This window comes from Panthera onca, chromosome E2 (assembly GCF_046562875.1).
Source record: "Panthera onca isolate mPanOnc1 chromosome E2, mPanOnc1 haplotype 2, whole genome shotgun sequence".
In the NCBI taxonomy this organism is placed as follows: Eukaryota; Metazoa; Chordata; class Mammalia; order Carnivora; family Felidae; genus Panthera; species Panthera onca.
In genome coordinates, this window is record NC_138353.1 from 34,009,581 (window position 1) to 34,027,936 (window position 18,356).

The 18,356-nt window shown below is 43.3% G+C and overlaps 2 protein-coding genes across 5 annotated transcripts in view; both read left to right on the forward strand.

The window, feature by feature from the left end:
- The window catches only part of RSPRY1 (ring finger and SPRY domain containing 1), a 44,458-nt gene extending 39,898 nt beyond the window's left edge, over window positions 1–4,560 (forward strand). For all 3 annotated transcript variants that reach the window (XM_078438799.2, XM_078438800.2, XM_078438802.2), the window contains exon 15: window positions 3,014–4,560. In XM_078438799.2, the coding sequence (XP_078294925.1) occupies window positions 3,014–3,110 (97 nt within the window). In that variant the 3' untranslated portion in view covers window positions 3,111–4,560. The remainder of the gene's footprint in view (window positions 1–3,013) is intronic.
- A 4,991-nt stretch (window positions 4,561–9,551) lies between these two features.
- ARL2BP (ARF like GTPase 2 binding protein) lies at window positions 9,552–18,128 on the forward strand. Of its 2 annotated transcripts, none has more exons than XM_060650707.3 (6): window positions 9,552–9,923; window positions 10,612–10,673; window positions 13,372–13,478; window positions 15,881–15,966; window positions 16,179–16,275; window positions 16,797–18,128. In XM_060650707.3, exons 1-6 carry the CDS (start codon window positions 9,886–9,888, stop codon window positions 16,869–16,871), a joined length of 465 nt encoding a protein of 154 aa, XP_060506690.1. In that variant the 5' UTR covers window positions 9,552–9,885; the 3' UTR covers window positions 16,872–18,128. The 2 variants fall into 2 exon arrangements, with proteins under 2 accessions (XP_060506690.1, XP_060506689.1); XM_060650706.3 differs by having other exon boundaries at window positions 9,555–9,923; window positions 16,721–18,128.
- The last annotated feature ends 228 nt before the right edge of the window (window positions 18,129–18,356 follow it).

An 18,356-nucleotide genomic window follows, 5' to 3' on the forward strand; every position in this document is an offset into this window, starting at 1 on the left:
ACTAAGAATTAAATATATATGATACAGATTAACAGGAGAGAATCAAATGTAGTTACGTGCACATGGGGAATCCACACAGACATGAAATTCCAAAGACAGGCAAAATGAGGTATGCATGTCGTCCTCAGTTAAGGAAGGGGGTAGGGGTCTGGGGGTAAAAAGGGAAGGAAAGCCCTTAGCAGGAAGCAGAGGGGATGTTCGGAAAACAAAGGTTGCCCCGTTGTGCAGATATGTTTCTTAGGTAAAGAGGAATCTCTTATTAATAACTCTCTTCCTGGTAACAGGTCCTCTATTTAAATTCTTTTTAGGCAGTTGCAGGGAGGTCAAAGTTTCTTCCTGAGTCTTTTGGACCTTGATTGTTTTCGGCTCAGAATAATCCGTGTGTCTTTGCAGCCCGTCTTGGGCTGTCTACCCTTGTACCCCACACAATGTTACCAGTTCCATAGCTGTTCTTTAAGGTTTATTATATACAAAGTGGGCTGAGAAATTCGAGTTTGCCAGACAGTTCATGGCTGTCTTCCAGAAAGTACCTGAAATAGAAGAAGCTGTTTGATGGAAGGCCTCTGTTTTTATCTTGTTTACTCAGTACTATATTTTAATACAGTTTTACAAAATGTAAAAGGCCTAATACTACTTATGATCCTCTTGGGAAATCCCTTTTAGCTTTATTTTTAGGGCCTCCTCATTTACTAGCTACTTAACCCTCTAACCATTGAGAAGGCAGCACCTCCCTCCCATGTAGCCAAGTTGAACTAGAAGGCACCCTGGATCCTGTAGAACAGTGTCTAAACATCAGCAAGAGCAGCAAGTATGATGTCCCCAAGAAGGCCTCCCAACCGAGTTTGGAAGCAGAAAGAGATGGGGCACCTGGGTGGCTCAGTCGGTTAGGCCCTGCGTTGGGCTCCACGCTGGGCACAGAGTCTACTTAAATAAATTTTAGAAAGGAAACAGAAAGAGGAGCTGGGCGGCGGGCTGGCCCTGACCTGGCCCAGGCATGTGTGCTGACTGTGGGTGAGCAGTGCCCGGGCCAGTCTTCCAGGCCAGCTCCCTGTAACTCAGCACATCCTCTCTCCTGCCCTGCTCTTATTTTTGACAGAGCTTTAGCCACCAGAGCTCCTGAGGGTCCAGAGTCTGAGTGATGGACCCCAATTGTCACCTCCAGGTGTGGCTTAGTCTAGGCCCTTCACTCTACCTTGCCAGCTTTTGCAGTGGGTTGTTATCTAATTGGCTGATAAGGGAGGTGCATGCTGTGTATCTTATGTCACTGCTCACTGTACCAGTTTCTCTTCGAAAAGAAAGGCACGGTGACTCCAGCGGTAGCTGTTTCCTTGGTATCGACTCTGCAGCCTAGAATTCTCAGTTTGAGCACCTTTGAAGGTTTTAGTTATTAGGGCCTCACAGGCAGATGCAAAGTTTAAAGGATGGATATCTCGATACCCCTTTTGATCTTTGTTTGTGGGAGGATGTTAAAATCCCAAAGAGCAGTATCTGGTCTTAACTCGTCTTCGCGCTCTCTGGGCTTCTCAGTGGGTTTGCTCACAATGAGCACTTGTAAATGAGGGCTGAAATCTAAAAACTTAGAACCAGGTATCTTAGCCTCCGTAATAGATATATACAAAACAGGATTGGAAGAGGAAATGTAAAGAGTTATAAGAAAAGTTAGCTCAACTTTCAGCAGCAACAACAATTTTAAAGGGTTAAGAAAGGAAATCCGGATAAACTGAATGTCGTGAGCTGACCCTGGGAAGAAATGGACAACCTAGGCATTTCTATTACCGTAGAAGAAAATTGGAATGATTATCAAAGGTATATTTGCCCTCCATTCCCTCTGCCCCAAGCACTAAGCCCAGATGGTTTCACTGATAATTCTTTCAAACCTTGAGGGACTGGATAGATTCTATTTAAACCTCTCCAGGCCAGGAGCACCCAGCTGGCTCACTCAGTGGAGCATGCAACTCTTGATCTCGGGATTGTGAGTTCGTGCCCCACTTTGGGTATAGAGATTACTTAAACAAGTACATAAAAAAAATAAACAAGGGCTGTCTAAGAATACGTACCAAGAAATATGTGGTGCCTATGAGAAGAAAACTTTTAAACTACTAAAGAATGCAAGATAAGATTTGAATAAATGGGTCTGTTCTTGGATAGGAAGTCCTGTTGGTGTTTTAAAGGTGACACTTTTCTCCAAACCGTAAGTTTAATCTGGGTTAACTTTTTTTTTTCCTTCTGAAAATAGAAATGCTAGTTTAAAAGCTTGCTTGTGTGCTGGGACACCTGGGTGGCTCAGTCGGTTAAGCATCCGACTCTTGATTTCAGCTCAGGTCACGATCTCACGATTCGTGCATTGGAGCCCCGTGTCAGACTCCACACTGTCAGCGTGGAGCCTGCTTGGGATTCTCTCTCTCCCTCTCTGCCCCTTCCCTGCTTGCCAGCTCACTCTCTTAAAATAAATTAAAAACTTTAATTAAAAAAAATAAGTAAAAACTTCCATGCTATAAATAAGACAAGAAAATTCTGAAAGAGAAGAGTTACAGAGGGGACCAAACTACCTACCACATCTTAAGATATATTAAAATAAATGCTAATAGTTCGCTCCCCATATATAAAAAGAATGGCGGAACTGTGGAGAACAGAATAGAAACCCAGAAATAGAACTAACCGCAAGTGAAAATTTCACATATAAAAGCCTCGTGTCAAATCTGCAGTGCGTGGCTGGGAAACAAAGCGTGTCGTGTTTCGACCTACCATACACGTCTGTAAGTTTTTTTCGTGTACATACAGACTTGGTGGGAGAATATACTTGAACCTTTTACTTACTCCTCACAAGAGGATGAGGGAGGATCAGAAATGAGAGAGAGACTTGTTTGTTCATATATTTGCTTCGTTTTTTAACCATGTGTAATGATTACCCTTTCAATTAGCCAGCTTGTTAATATTTTAGACTGAGTTGGCACATTGTCAGTTTGACCTCCTGAAGCATTAACCTAACTGGCACTTGTATCTTTCTCTTTAGTGACCTGTGCATGGATTGTGCCTTGCAACTGGAGACCTGCCCGTTGTGTCGCAAAGAAATAGTGTCTAGAGTCAGACAGATTTCTCATATTTCATGACACATGTGAAGAGGCATCATGGACTTATTTCTACTCAATTCCAGCCAATGTTGAAGAGAAAAAACAAAGAAAAAAAAAAACATCTCTAATCAGTTGTGCGCACATTGAAACTTATAGCCATGGCCAGATTTTATGCTAAAAATGGTAGTTTGTCAAAGACAAAATTCTCTTAGAATCTAACCCAACTTGCCAGCCCTGAGAAATTCCTTTTAAGGCCAAGGAAAGCTGAGTGCTAACAGCTAGGCCTGTGGTACTTCCATGGAACACGCTAGGAGACAGTGCCCTCCCAAGTGCTGAAACCACACCGGAATTCTCCCATGTTGGGTTCATGTGAATGTCTAACAGGATGTTTTCTCTCCTATTCTAAAGTTTTTATTTGGGGCAGAAGTCATCGTGGAGAAGTAAATGACAGCGGTTCTGGGTTAAGCATAACTTCCAACCGGTCAGAGAGGCCCCGGTGTGTTAAGCGTGGATATTGCCCTGCAAAACTTGAATCTATAAACCAGAACCCCACAGGTCAATACTACAAGCAACATGGAGGGCCCGAAAGAAGGTGCACAGACTGTGGAGAAAACCCAATTTTTGATATTTCCGTGATTCCAAAGAACATTGTAGTTTTTTTTTAACTGCAGAAAACTGGTGTATTTTCACATTCATGGTGTTTCTATCCAGTTTCAGTATCCGCATTTTGTGAGGAAAAAATGTTTTAACAATGCGGGAGGAATTCTTAAATTAATTGCAATGTTAGACTGGAGAAAATTTGGTATTTAGGGTATTTTTAAGGTACCATCAAATCAGGTTTTTTGTTTTTTGTTAAAATTTTTTTTTAATCAGTATTGTTTCTGGAAGTAATATACTTTGAAACTCTTGAACTAACAGTCTCAAAAACTCTTAGAGGACAGTCTGAGAGCACGTATTCCTGTTGTTTTAAATAAATACCTGTTTTTGAATAGTATATTCAATCATGGATTGCTGACTATGTCTTCATCAAAAGTGTTAATCCCTCTCAGGGTCTCTGGTGAAGACCTTCAAGAGTTTGGTTTTTTCTCCCAGAAAATTGGAAGGTAGAATTGTAAATTCATAGAACTTATTTTATAATGGTGTACCTCAGCAGCTGCCTTTCAATTTATGCCAAGTCCTTACTGAGTTTATACTTGAATAGTAAATACGTCTTCTGAGTTTTACAGTGTCTTAAACTCAATGCACATCTTTCTTTCCTCCTTTCCTACCCTTTCTTGTTTGTAATTCATTAAACTGTCCTATTATAGAGATGATTTCCTTCCTGGCCGTACTTGTTGGGGTGCTGGATTTTTTCCATGTCTTTAGTCTTCCATAAATTCAAATATATATATAAATATATATATATATATATATATATGTTCTCTTCTTTAGCTTGTGGTGAATACAGTAATTTGCATTGAAGAAATAAAACATTTGTTGCCTTTTTTGAGTAAGATTTCACAACTTTCATTGGTGCCTGCTGCCAAGGTCCCAAGACCTCATCCTCTCCGATTTCAGGGCTACTTTCCAGGGCAGGAGAGAATCAAGTATTAGATTTTAAGAAGCAAAGGTAATCACTTACTCATCCCACAGATCTTTATTGAGCACATAATATGTTCTGGGTACTGTGCCTAAGTGGTATACAAAACAGATCTATTCATGGAGCTGCTGGTAGTGGGGAGAAGACAATATATTTGTTTGTTAATGCCTTACAAGATTAGGGTGCTATGAGAGAATGAGGGGGATTTAATTTAGATGGGTGGGAGGGGCAGAAGAAACCTCCTTGAGGAAGTAATATTAGTAAAAACTCCCTTTTTTAAAATTTTTTTTTAATGGTTATTTATTTTTGACAGAGACAGAATGTGAGTGGGTTAGGGGCAGAGAGAGAGGGAGACACAGAAGCAGAAGCAGGCTCCAGGTTCTGAGCTGTCAGTACAGAGCTTGACGTGGGGCTTGAATTCATGAGCTGTGAGATCATGACCTGAGCTGAAGTCGGACGCTCAACCGACTGAGCCACCCAGGCGCCCCAAAACTCCCAAGGAAAAAGTAGGACATGGCCAGGCAGAGAGACTGAGTGAGGACAAGCTTCCAGGACTATGTAGCTATGGGAGCACAGCATTACAGGTGAAGGCCTAACGAAGGAGAAATGGAGCTCAGCCTCAGGATCTGATGGACGACCCCTGTAGCTAACAAGCGGGTAGAATAGTATGCTCCCATGTTGGAGAGGTGAGGAGATTGCTCATGAAGCCATGTTAAACATTTAGTATTTTATCCCAAGTTCAATAGAAAGCGAAAGAGTTTAAGCTTTGTTAAAGTGCTTTGTTAAATCATTTTAAAAGATAGCTCTGGCATCTATGTGGAGAATGGAAAAGAGAGGTGTGGGGTGGGGGTACAAGACAGGACAAGCAAAATATGGAACTAGTAAGACCAGTAGAGGGACTTTGAAGTCCAGCAGAGAGGTGAAGGTGGTCTATAAATTTAGTGGAGATAAAGTAGACAGAATTAATAGGTAATCTGTCACAAATCAAAGGAATGCAGGAGCCTGTTAGCTTTCTAGAAATCTACCCTTGAATTTTGTTCCTAAGATGGTCTATTCCAATTCTTCACTGCTAGACCATATGACAAAAGGACTTCAATATTGATAAAGGTATTCAGGATGGAAGCAAAGTTATAATCTTGGAGCTGCTTCAAAGGGAAAGACCACATAGAAAAAAAACTAGGGAACAGCAAGCAATGTGGAAGAGAATAAACAGCTTTATATTCTGCACTGCATGTAAACATTTTAAGAGACATTGAAAGCTAGGCTGGGGCAGGGAGGGGGATTAAGTAATGGCATTTCTCCAATGATTCATTGGGGTAATGCTACTAGGGTTCCAGCCAAAAAAAAAAGGTTTTAGTGAATTGCCGTCTTTTTGGAATGAGATTGATAAAGCAAAGTAAATTTGGTGCCATTTGCACACCAGGAAACAGGATTCAATCACAGAAATCAATTTCGTTTGCAGAAAACGACTTTTGCATGAATTTCAAACATCTTGAATATGTATCCATGAAACAAACTATCCAACTAAGATCAGCTCTTTCCAAGATTGTCCATTATTCACTTAAAACCATTTTTAATGTCAGGGCGCCTGGGTGGCTTAGTCCGACTCTTGATTTCAGTTCAGATCATGATCTTGCAGTGGTGAGATCAAGCCCTGTGTTGGGTTCCGTGCTGAGCACGGAGCCTGCTTAAGATTCTCTCTCTCTCTCTCTCTCTCTCTCTCTCTCTCTCCCTCCCTCCCTCCCTCTGCCCCTCTCCCCTGCTCATGCTCGCTCTCTAAAATAAAACAACTTTTTAAATGTATTTATTTGAGAGAGAGAGAGAGAAGGAACAAGGGGGGAGGGGCAGAGAGAGAGAGACCAAGAATCTCAAGCAGGAGTGTTTATTTTTGAGAAAGAGAGTGAGCAGGGGAGGGGCAGAGAGAGAGACAGAATCTGAAGCAGGCTCCAGGCTCTGAGCTGTCAGCACAGAGCCCAACGCAGGGCTCAAACTCACATACTACAAGGTGATGCCCTGAGCTGAAGTCAGACACTTAACCGACTGAGCACCCCAGACCCAAGCGCCCCTAAAATAAAATAATTTTTAATGCTAACCCACAAAGGATTTAAGAAATGACTTAATGAAAAATATTTAATATATTTAATTTTTCATTTTTTTTCTTTAAAGGCCACTTCTGTTTTCAGCAGAAAAACTTCACATTCTGATTTCCAGGAGTATTTGACAACTCAGGAATTGGAGCTATTTATAGCATGATGGTTAAAACATGCCCTTGGGTGTGAGCTTGGACCCAGTTCCAGCTTGTTTAGCCTTTCTTTCTTTTTTTTAATTTACATCCAAGTTAGTTAGCATATAGTGCAACGATGATTTCAGGGGTAGATTCCTTAATGCCCCTACCCATTTAGCCCATCCCCCCTCCCACAACCCCTCCACTAACCCTCTGTTCTCCATATTTAAGAGTCTCTTATGTTTTGTCCCCCTCCCTGTTTTTATATTATTTTTGTTTCCCTTCACTTATGTTCATCTGTTCTGTGTCTTGAAGTCCTCATATGAGTGAAGTCATGTGATACTTGTCTTTCTCTAATTTCGCTTAGCCTTTCTTAATCTCTAAAATGAAGATTATAATACTTCACAGGAATTGTGGGGTGTTGTTGTTGTTGTTGTTTTCTCCTAGAGTTTCAAGTATTTCAAAAAGAGACAATGTATTTATAAATTTTTAGCACGGGGTGCCTGCGTGGTTCAGTTGGTTGAACCTCCAACTCTTATTTCAGCTCTGATCATGCATGATCTCAAGATTCATGGGATTGAGCCCTGAGTCGGGCTCTACACTGAGAATGCAGAGCCTGCTTGGGATTCTCAATCTCTCTCTTTCTCTCTCTCCCCCTCTTCGCTCACGTGCATGCTCTCTCTCAAAATAAATACTTTAAAAAATGTTTAGCACAGTAACTAGCACATGCCTGAGTATATGGGTACCTATTATTATCTTTATGCCCATTTGTTCTTAAGGCCAGACATGATGAAGTGGATTAAAAATAGCCACAAATTCTTTGATAGCCCTCTCATCTACAAATGAAGTTTATGCCCCTCCCCTAAAACCTGGGTGGATTCTGTGTCTGTTTGACCAATAGAACTCATTGGAAGTGATACTGTGCCAGTTCCCAGTCCTTAAGTGACTGGTAGCTTCCACTTCCTGTCTCTTGATATATTTGCCCTTAGCCCCAGCAACCATGGTGTGAGAAAACCCACGCAGCTCCGGGAAGACCTACATGGAAAGAAACTGAGGACCCCCTCCCCTCCAACCACCAGCCACTGGCCAACATCCACAGCTGAGCCCCCAGACAAGAGTCAACAGTTACTTGCCAGCCATGTGAGTGAGCATGTCAGAAGAGGCTCCTCTAGCCCCATTCCAGCTGCCCCAACTGATGACAAGTAGGACAGAGACTAGCTGTCACTAACAAGTCTTGCCCAAATTGAAGATTAGTGGGCACAATAATTGTTTTCGGCTACTCAATTTTCGGATGGTTTGTAACAGCAGTAGATAATAACCAGCAACAGATGAAATCACAAAGTTTTCTCATCTACTCTGATTCCATATATGGTTTAGAAGTAAGAAAAGGGTGGGCAAGTTCATTTAGTCCAGAAGAAATAAGTAGTTTATAGAGAAAATAGGTCATGAGGAAATTTGCTGAGTTTGCTTTGAGCTGCAAAATGGGTACTTGACTTAAACATAACTCAGTCCAGGTAATCAGCAAACCTTTACAGATACCTGTCCTCTACTTGGTGCTGAATATATATATATATATATATACTATAGATCTAGATCTATAGTATATATATATATACACTATATATCTATATCTATACTATATATATATATACACTATATATCTATATCTATACTATATATATATATATGTATAGTATAGATATAGATATATAGATAGTATATATCTCTGAGAACTGATCTCACCCTGGATACAACTATGTCTTGGTAACCATTTTTAGTTCCAGACCCCACCGATATCTATTTTATGTCCATTCAAAATGTCCATTCAGGCTGGCCATCTGACTCTCAGATCAAACCTAAGTCAGACCTTAAACCACTCTAGACAGGTAACACACATTTGGCTCAAAAGTATAATGCAACTGAACAGCCATGCCTAGTGATCCAATAAAGAGAAATCAGCTCTAGGGAATCCTTTTGCAAAATCTGGCAGTTTGGGAGGGGAGTTTTTCTGAAAGTTATCCGATTTCTGGTTGCGTTGTCCAAAGTGAGTGTCAACTTTTATCTTGCCCAACTAGCCAAGAAACTAATAAGTGCCGGATAATGTTTATGATGTGTGTGTGTGTGTGTGTGTATGTGACAGAGAGAGAGAGAGAGAGAGAGAGAGAGAGAGAGAGAGAGAGAAAGAGAAAGAGAATACTGTATGATGTAAGTTACGTCTACTTCTTGCAGTGGGGCTTTCCTCCCATGAAAAGGAGTAACTATCTTGAGAGCCCCAACAGGCATCTGGCAATCAGGCAGGCCAGAGGTCTGCATTATCCGATTCAAAAGCTGAGGGACTGGTTCTCAAGAAGTCTGCAGTTCATAGTGCTCTTACAACCCTCTTTAAACTATTTAATCTTCTTAAATCCTGTAATTTACCGACAAGTTGCAAGTGAGAAAACTGAGGCTCTTAACTTCGATTCCTTCCTCCTTAAAATGGGGGCGATGTGAGACTTAACCCCACACCGCGAGAGAACACCCAGTAACCCCTAGGCTTGCCTCTTGAAGCCCAAGGAGCTTCCCCTCGCGTCTCTCTATCCCTTTCCTGGCTTCCTCTCCCTATCTTTGCCCCGCCCCCGGCGTCGAGCAGCGCGCGCCTGTGATTGGCTCTTGGGAGCCACGAGGCAGCGGATGGGGTTGTGGTGGCCATGGTGACGGGAGGCGGGGCGCGGCGGTTGTGGGTAACTGACGCCTGTACTTCACGGTGGCTGCGGCGCGCGTGGAGAGGCCTGGCCCCGCGTGGGGCCGAGCCGGCGCGAGGCTGCCGCCGGTGAGCCTGAAGCACGGGCCACGCACGCAGGGCCCAATCTTTTGGGCCGTGAGCGGCCGCGGCGTTGGCGGCGAGACCTCCCAGATGCCGGTTGGGGCTCTTAGGAGCGGAGCGCAGGCTGGGCCCGGGCCGCGGGCGGGATAAGAGTCCGACGGGCCTGCTCGCCCCGCGCGTGGATGCGGCGGCGGCGGCGGCGGCGGCGATGGACGCCCTAGAGGAAGAGAGCTTCGCCCTGTCCTTGTGAGTGACGCCGTCGGGCCGGGGAGGCCTCGGCTTCCGCCCTGGGGAACGGGTGTCCTCGAGGGGTGGAGTGGGGGTGAGGGACCGCCAAGGCTCCTCCCTAGTTCCCGCTGTTGATTGTGCGACCTCCGGGTTCAAGCCCTGAGGACGGGAGTGCGGGGCGAGTGTCTCGCGATGATCAACGCCTCCATCACAATTCCCCCGGCTTTGACCCTGGTTTGAGCTGCCAAGGTCCGACCACGGGTCAGAGGACCCTCCACCACCTCCACCTCCAGGGACTTCCAATCCAATTGTCCCCTGGCCAGTATCTCGCTCGCGCCAGTTTCACGCTCACAAGCCGATAGGTGGGGGGTGATAGCGAAGATGCGGTGAGTAAACCCGAAGGAAATACATAAATACGAGGAGCCTTAAGATGTGCCATGTGAGCCTTTGCTCCCTTTATATGTCCCTTTTGTAGTTCTTTGTGTCATAACAGGTTTTCTGAAAATGGAGCCCTTGAACCCTAATGTCACAAAAATACGTTTTCTTCGGAATTGCTACAGTAGACAATAATCATTCTTAATTGTTGAAGTTGGGTGATGGGAAGTTCATTTTTCTGCCCTCTTTTGAACCTGTGTGAAAGTGTCTCTAATACAGTTGTTTAAAGTGAATTATTTGAAACAGCACCTAATCCAGGTATATTTTTCAGCTCTTCCGCCTCCGATGCAGAATTTGATGCTGTGGTTGGATATTTAGAGGACATTATCATGGGTAAGCTTCCTTACCACAGTCTCACCTGTGCTCTCTTTAGTTCTTAGACCTTTGCAGCTTGGAGGGTTAATTTTGAGAGAAAACAGCAAGCTGCATATAATTTTTAATGTAGCACAGACTCATGTTAAGTGAGATTAAGTGGTTTTAGAGGCAAACGTTCTCCTTGTTTTAACAAGCAATAATCATACTCAGGTCTTATAAGGCAGCTATCCAGGTAGTGGGGCCCTAGACGTTACGGACCTCTTGGCAAAACTTCAGGAGCGACTTATTTCAAAGAATAAGAGGAATTCCATTTTTTTTTGGTTTTGAGTTTTAACATTTTTGTGCCATAAACCACAGCATAGTGCCATAATCATAGCATGCGTGTCCGTGAAGAAAATAAAATGCCATACTTCCGCTGGTTCTGTATTTTCCTGGGTTCTGAGTTCCTATTCGTGCATTCATTTTTTGGTGTGCACAGACCTGCTAAGTAACGAGCGGTAACAGGCACCCGAGGTTTAAGACAAATGTATGGGAAGGGGAAACAAAATTTTTGTCTGAGTTTTCTGAGAATTAGGCGAAAAAGAAACCTTTACTGTGGTGGTGCTAGTGATGTTTCTTAGTCTAGTTTAGTCTGAAAATCACTGACCCACACGTTTGTCATCTTCAGGTCCCAAGAAAGTTCATGCCCTTAATGCCTAAATACAGGTGTTTCACCATTAAGCCCTTGTCCTGTGTGGAGGTGAAGATTTCTGGGGAATACTGAGGAATACCTTGAATTCTTTTGTCCTTTGCTTACCCTGTATGCCATGGGAAAATGAGCCTTTTTTGACCTCAGGGTGTTTACCCTAAAGTCTAGGTCATTTGTGAAGCTTTCCTTTTATTTTTAGAAGTAATTATTGTATGCACGTGTTAAAATTCCCTGTTCTCTCAAGTTCAGGTGTTTGCTATAAGCCAGTCTTTCTACCAACCCTCCTCTGAATTCCACCTGGCAATCCTATGCAATAGGTACTAGGATCATTCTCATTTTCTAGTTGACAAAACCGGGGCTTAGAGAAACTGAGAAATGTGCCCAAGGTCACACAATTGACGTGGCCGAGCTAGGATCAGAGCCCGTGCTTGATCACTACACTGTTCCCACCACAGCTGCTGAAATCCTATTCAAGTAAGAGATCCGTTTCATTCCGTTGTGGAAAAGGAATGTGATGGAGTTCCCAGGCCACCCCGTATGGGTGTGTTTAAAATGGACTCAACGATGGTGGTAATGGTTGTACAACAATGGGAATGTACATAGTGCCACCAAACCACACTTAGGGGCGCCTGGGTGGTCTGACTCTTGATTTCAGCCCAGGACATGGTCTCACAGTCGGGGGCTCCCCACTGGGCATGAAGCCTGCTTGGGGTTCTCTCTCTCCCTCTGCACCCCCCTCCCCCACCTCCGTGCTCTCTCAAAAAAAAGTGAATTCATGGGAATGCAAACTGGTACAGCCACTCTGGAAAACAGTGTGGAGGTTCCTCAAAAGGTTAAAAATAGAACTACCCTACGACCCAGCAATTGCACTACTAGGTATTTATCCAGGGGATACAGGTGTGCTGTTTCAAAGGGACACATGCACCCCAATGTTTATAGCAGCACTGTCGACAATAGCCAAAGTATGGAAAGAGCCCAAATGTCCATAGACAGATTGAATGGATAAAGATGTGGTATATAGAGACAATGGAGTATTACTCGGCAATCAAAAAGAATGAAATCTTGCCATTTGCAACTATATTGATGGCCTAGAGGGTATTATGCTAAAAGCAAAGTTAGAGAAAGACAGATATCATGTGACTTCACTCATATGTGGAATTTAAGATACAAAACAGATGAACATAAGAGACGGGAAGCAAAAATAATATAAAAGCAGGGAGGGGGACAAAACCCAAGAGACTCTTAAATACAGAGAACAAACTGAGGGTTGCTGGAGGGGTTGTGGGTGGGGGGATGGGCTAAATGGGTAAGGGGCGTTAAGGAAGACACTTGTTGGGATGAGAACGGGGTGTTATACACAGGGGATGAATCACTGGAATCTACTTCGGAAATCATTATGGCTCTATATGCTAACTTTTGGATGTAAATAAGATAAATAGTAAAATAAAATACTTAATGTGTTTCAAACTATCAGGAACCACAGAGGTATGAGAGTAAGGATGTAGCTAAACTCTTAATAGAAGGCTTCTTCACCTCCCCTGCCTTTCCTCGAAGACTCATTGATGTGGAATACTGAATACAGGACTTAGAAAAATGTGATATTATGACTCTTGGTTTTTTAGCATACTGCATTTGATATGTTTCTTAAACTTTATGTGACATGTTAGAAGGGCTTGCAACAAAAAAATAATGAATTTAATGTTAGGTGTATTTTACCACTATTTTTAAAATATTAATATTTATTAATAAAAAGACGGTTTTAAAAATATTAATATTTTTAAATTATGAAAATATTTTTAAATTTAAATATTTTAAATTACTATTTTTAAAATATTAATATTTATTAATCAAAAGACTGGGCTACTTGAACATCGGCGTCCTATTGAACACTTCCCTAAAACACTGTTAGCTTTCCCTCTCCTAGAGACTGACCATTAGGAAGCAGTTCTGCTGACATAGAATTTGGCCTGTTTCTAAATCAATGGTTTTTAATCTCCGTTGAAAAGAATAAAATTTTCTGTTGTTCAGATGACGAGTTCCAGTTATTACAGAGGAATTTCATGGACAAGTACTACCAGGAGTTTGAAGACACAGAAGAGAATAAACTCACCTACACACCTATTTTTAATGAATATGTAAGTGGTTTTCTGTTTCTTTCCCCAGAGATTAGAATTTCTTTAAAATGTGAATTCAGAATCCAAATATGTTGACATTTCGGGCACCTAGGTGGCTCTATCAGTTACGTGTCCAACTTCGCTCAGGTCATGATCTCACGGCTTGTGGGTTTGAGCCCCACGTGGGGCTTTTTACTGACAGCTCAGAGCCTAGCACCTGCTTCGGATTCTGTGTCTCCCCCTCTCTCTGCCCCTCACTCGCTTGTGTTCTTTCTCTCTAAAAAAAATAAGGAACATTTAAAATTTTTTTTAAGATGTTGACATTTGGAGGACTTCAGAAGCTGCCACCAGTAACTGCCAGGAATTGTAGTTAGAATCTCCCATTGCTGGGGTGCCTGGGTGGCTCTGTCGGTTAAGCGTCCAACTTCGGCTCAGGTCATGATCTCACGGTCCGTGGGTTCGAGCCCCGTGTCGGGCTCTGTGCTGACTGCTCAGAGCCTGGAGCCTGTTTCAGATTCTGTGTCTCCCTCTTTTTCTGACCCTCCCCTGTTCATGCTCTCTCTTTCTCTCTCTCTGTCTCAAAAATAAATAAATGTTAAAAAAAAATTTTTTTTTAAATAAAAAAAAAAGAATCCCCCATTGCTTTCTTCTGCAGTTCTTGAGGGTGTTTGATGATTTTTGTCCAGCTCCTATTTTTATTTCTTTCTTTTGAGGGAAGGAGAGTGAGTGAGCAGGGAAGGGACAAAGGGAGTCCCAAGCAGGCTCCACACTGTCGACTGTGAGATCATGACTTGAGCCAAAATCAAGAATGGATTCTTAACTGACTGAGCCACCCAGGGGCTCCTCCAGCTTCTGTTTTAGAAAATGCTTGGCTTGATCAAAATCCCGTTTTCAGTTACAATATATGGGTTCGTTAAACCTTGCATTCATATACTCTGTGTGTGTGTATGTATATATATGTATATGTGTGTGTGTATATATATATATATATATATATATAGTATACCATATGTATATTGTATTCATATACAATATATTGACTTTTTGACTTGCACACAATACAGTTAAACAACATGGGGAATAGGGGTGCCCACACCTGCACAATTGAAAATCCACGTATAAGGGCCCCTGGGTGGCTCAGTCAGTTAAGCATCTGACTTCAGCTCAGGTCATGATCTCACAGTTAACAGGTTTGAGCCCTGCGTCGGTCTGTGTGCTGACAGCTCAGAGCCTGGAGCCTGCTTTGGATTCTGTCTCCTTTTCTCTCTGCCCCTATCCCCCTCACACTCTCTCTTAGTCTCTCAAAAATGAATAAACGTTACAAACAAAAAAAATTTAAAAAAACAAAACCTGTGTATAACCTTTGACTCCTGAAAAACATAACTACTAATAGCCTATTGTTGACTGGAAGCCTTACCGATAATGGAGATAGTTGATAAGCATGTATTTTATATAGATACTCTGTACTACTGTATCCTTACAATAAAGGAAGCTAAGGAAAATGTTACTAAAATCATAAAGAAGAGAACATACATTTATGGTATTGTGCTGTACTTATCAATACAAATAAGTGGAACCGTGCAGTTCAAACACTTACTGTTCAAGTGACATCTGTGTTTTTTTTTTTTTTCTTTCTACTGTGTAATCTAATCAGGTGCACATGACCGTTAGGTAGAAGCGAAAACCAAGGCTAGATCCCCAGGAGTTTCAACTCTGGACCCTTGGGCCTTCCCATTGTGCTGAGGCCTCCGGTAGCCTCCTAGAACAGTCTCATCTGAGAAGAGGTTTGAGCCTCGAGAACTTTCTTAACCTTAGAAGCATGGCATACCTGATGGTTTCCCCAAGTCAAGCCTCAGCTTACAATGAGGAACCTGTGATTACCTCCAACAGTATGCTTCTTTATATATTCCTTTTTAAACGTTTTTTTAAATGTTTATTTTTGAGGGAGGGAGGACCCAGAACCCCAAGCAGGCTCTGAGCTGTCAGAACAGAGCCCGACACGGGGTCCAAAGACACAAACTGCGAGATCGTGACCTGAGCCGAAGTCAGACGCTTAACCAACCAGGGGCACCTGTACGCTCTTTTTGCACAGATTCCATCTCCCCAAGAAAAAAGGCCCTGCTTCGTTCCTTACTTCCTGCCGTGGGGGGTGGGAGCCCTGCTGTTCACGGTCTCTACCTACATTAGCGCGTTCATCTTGTCACAGGGTAATTACCTGCAGATGCCTCTCTCCCGTGGTGTGCCAGGGCACATGCTCACTGAGGACAGGAGCTGTATTTTGGTTCTCTTTAGTATCCCCTGTGCTCAACATGGAGCTTGGCACATAAAATAGGCCCTCAGGAAATGTTTGCGAACGCTGGAGGCCAGGCTTTCTGAAAAGCCGCCTTGTTTTCCTAAAACCAAGATCCTGTCCACTCTTACAGATTTCTTTGGTAGAAAAGTACATTGAAGAACAGCTCCTGGAACGGATTCCTGGATTTAACATGGCAGCTTTCACGACAACTTTGCAGTGAGTTGAACTTGACTCTGCGTTTTTGCCTGTTTTCCCTTTCTCCTTTACTCTGAAAAAAGACCTTTTTTTTTCATTGCTTGATCATGAAGGTTTACAGCCCTTGGCGGTTAGGTCCTGGGTGGGAAGGCCCTTAAAATCTGCAAATGGAATCTTGAAGGGACAGAATCTGTTCCAGTCTTCCATGAAACAGCCATCCTTTTCTTTTGCAGGCATCATAAAGATGAAGTGGCTGGTGACATATTTGACATGCTGCTCACGTTCACAGATTTTCTGGCTTTTAAGGAAATGTTTCTGGACTACAGAGCAGTAAGTCCCTCTTGCCTGTGTCATTAGCCACATGGAACCATTGAGATAGTTCCAGATAGTTCCTAGTAGACCAGCTGCCATGTTCTCCCCATGACTGGCCAATATCAGTCTGGCAGCTAGCAAGGTGTCCAGAGTGAGCAGCTGCCTTCTGGGCAGGACCCAGGTTCCTCTTAAAGTAATCCCTAAATAATCAGAGGGACAAAAGCAAAAAGCAGGTCTAACTGCCTTGCCTTTCTTATAAGGCAGACTCTTAATAGGAAAAAGAGGTATTTTTCAGTGAAGAGAGGTATACTTTTTATGAGTGACCGGGCCAGTGCTGAACAAGAATGCAAAATAACCCCCTTCCACCCTCCCTCCCCCTGTGCCATAGGCAGGGTTTGGAGCTAGGAAAGGACTCGTGTTTTTTCCCTCTTCCTTGCCGCTTGGGATTCTTTTTCTCATGCAGGAAAAAGAAGGCCGGGGACTGGATTTAAGCAGTGGTTTAGTGGTGACTTCATTGTGTAAATCATCCCCTGTGCCAGCTTCCCAGAATGATCTGCGACACTAGGCCCTGCCACCAGGCAGAGATATCTTCCTGGACGTCGCCAGCCCCATAGACTGGAAGAGGCTTTGGCTATGTGACAGAATACATCTTGGAAAGACGGGCTCTGTTCCACAACTCATTGCTGACGTTAAGTATTGATGGGTCAGAAGACAGTCCATCTGACCCTCCTAGGCCCCTAAAGCACCTTGTGTTCAGTAATCCTAGCACTCCTCCCCAAGTAGACCCCTCTCTCAGGCCTGAGTCAGGCTCCTCTGGAGCAAGCCTGAGGCCAGCATCCCCCCGGGGACCCCATCCCCAGCATAAACGTTGGTAGGTCAGCAGCATTTGGAAGAACCCACCAGCTCCACCCCTCTTTGGCCCCGCCTGTCCATCGGGCTTTTTGTGTGCTAATAGCTTCCTGTATGCATCAGTTTCAGTCCTGCAGCCTCAGAGGGGTTTCTACCCACGTGGGAACATTTCTCTAGGCTGTTCCTCAAGACCGCTGCCCTCTGCAGCAGCTCCCATCCCAGCTGGTCCTGGCTGTAGGAATAACCGAGAGATGCCCCTTACCTGAAGCTACCTGTGAAAATCACTTCCTTGTCTTACAGTTGGCAGTCCCTGCATCACTCTGTCTTCTGCTGGTCCTGATGTAGTCTGTTTCTAGAATTCTTTTAAGCATTTATAGATAACTATTTTTATAGATGAATACTCAGGCTAACCTAGTGGCTATAATCTTGGAGCTTCCATGATTACCCACTTAAAGATCAAAGTATTATATACTGTGTGCTTTTTAGCTATTAGTGCTATGAAAGCAAAGATGCTTTCTACATTGGTGTACCTAGTTTACGGGGCACCAGTGAGTGTGTGCTTATGCTGGAAGTAGGCTAAAAGGACTCCCTTTCTTACAGCATGTTAAGTGTTCGTACAGGTTTGCTAAAACCCCTTCTGTATAAATCAGTTTGTTAGGTTTTCTGTTGGAGTTGGGACTCTGCAGTTCCTTCCTGTCCAGATCTCCCTACCAAGGCGGTGTTCCGCTGGGTTGGCTCAGCACGAGTAGGAGAGTGCAAACAGCTTCACTAGTCATACGTATGCCTTGATTTAGCAGTGTTTCATAGAAATCACCAGAAAACATGGATGTCACATCTCTAGAAAGACAAGACATAGTATTTCAATTCTCAATGTGTACCTTCCATATATATCTTTTTTTTTAAGTAAAAATAAGACTATACTTATAAACTTCGGTTGGCTGTTCTGGTCTTAAAGTGTGAGCTGTAGACTCTTTCTGTACTGATGCGTGGCACTTATTAAATACTTTTGTACCATGAATAAACCCGGAGGTGCATTGCAAGAGCCGTCATTCTCCACGAGTCCCTCCCCTTTCTTGGCTATCACCCCTGCCCTCGGGGTCACTGCTGCTTTGGTCCTTCAAAGCCAGAGGCCCTCGCAGAGCCAGCTTTTTCCATTGCTGCCCCTCCTGGCCTTGCTTTCCCTTCTTGCCCTTTTTCTATAAAGGGCTACTTCACTGTAGGCTGGGCATGTCCGAAGTACTTGATGAAGA

Excerpts from the sequence above, each read along its gene's own strand:
- ARL2BP (XM_060650706.3), top strand. The coding sequence starts at position 9,886 with ATGGACGCCCTAGAGGAAGAGAGCTTCGCCCTGTCCTT. Across the intron at positions 13,479-15,880 it reads CACCTATTTTTAATGAATAT|ATTTCTTTGGTAGAAAAGTA; the intron begins GTAAGTGGTTTT and ends CCACTCTTACAG. Across the intron at positions 15,967-16,178 it reads GCTTTCACGACAACTTTGCA|GCATCATAAAGATGAAGTGG; the intron begins GTGAGTTGAACT and ends TTTCTTTTGCAG.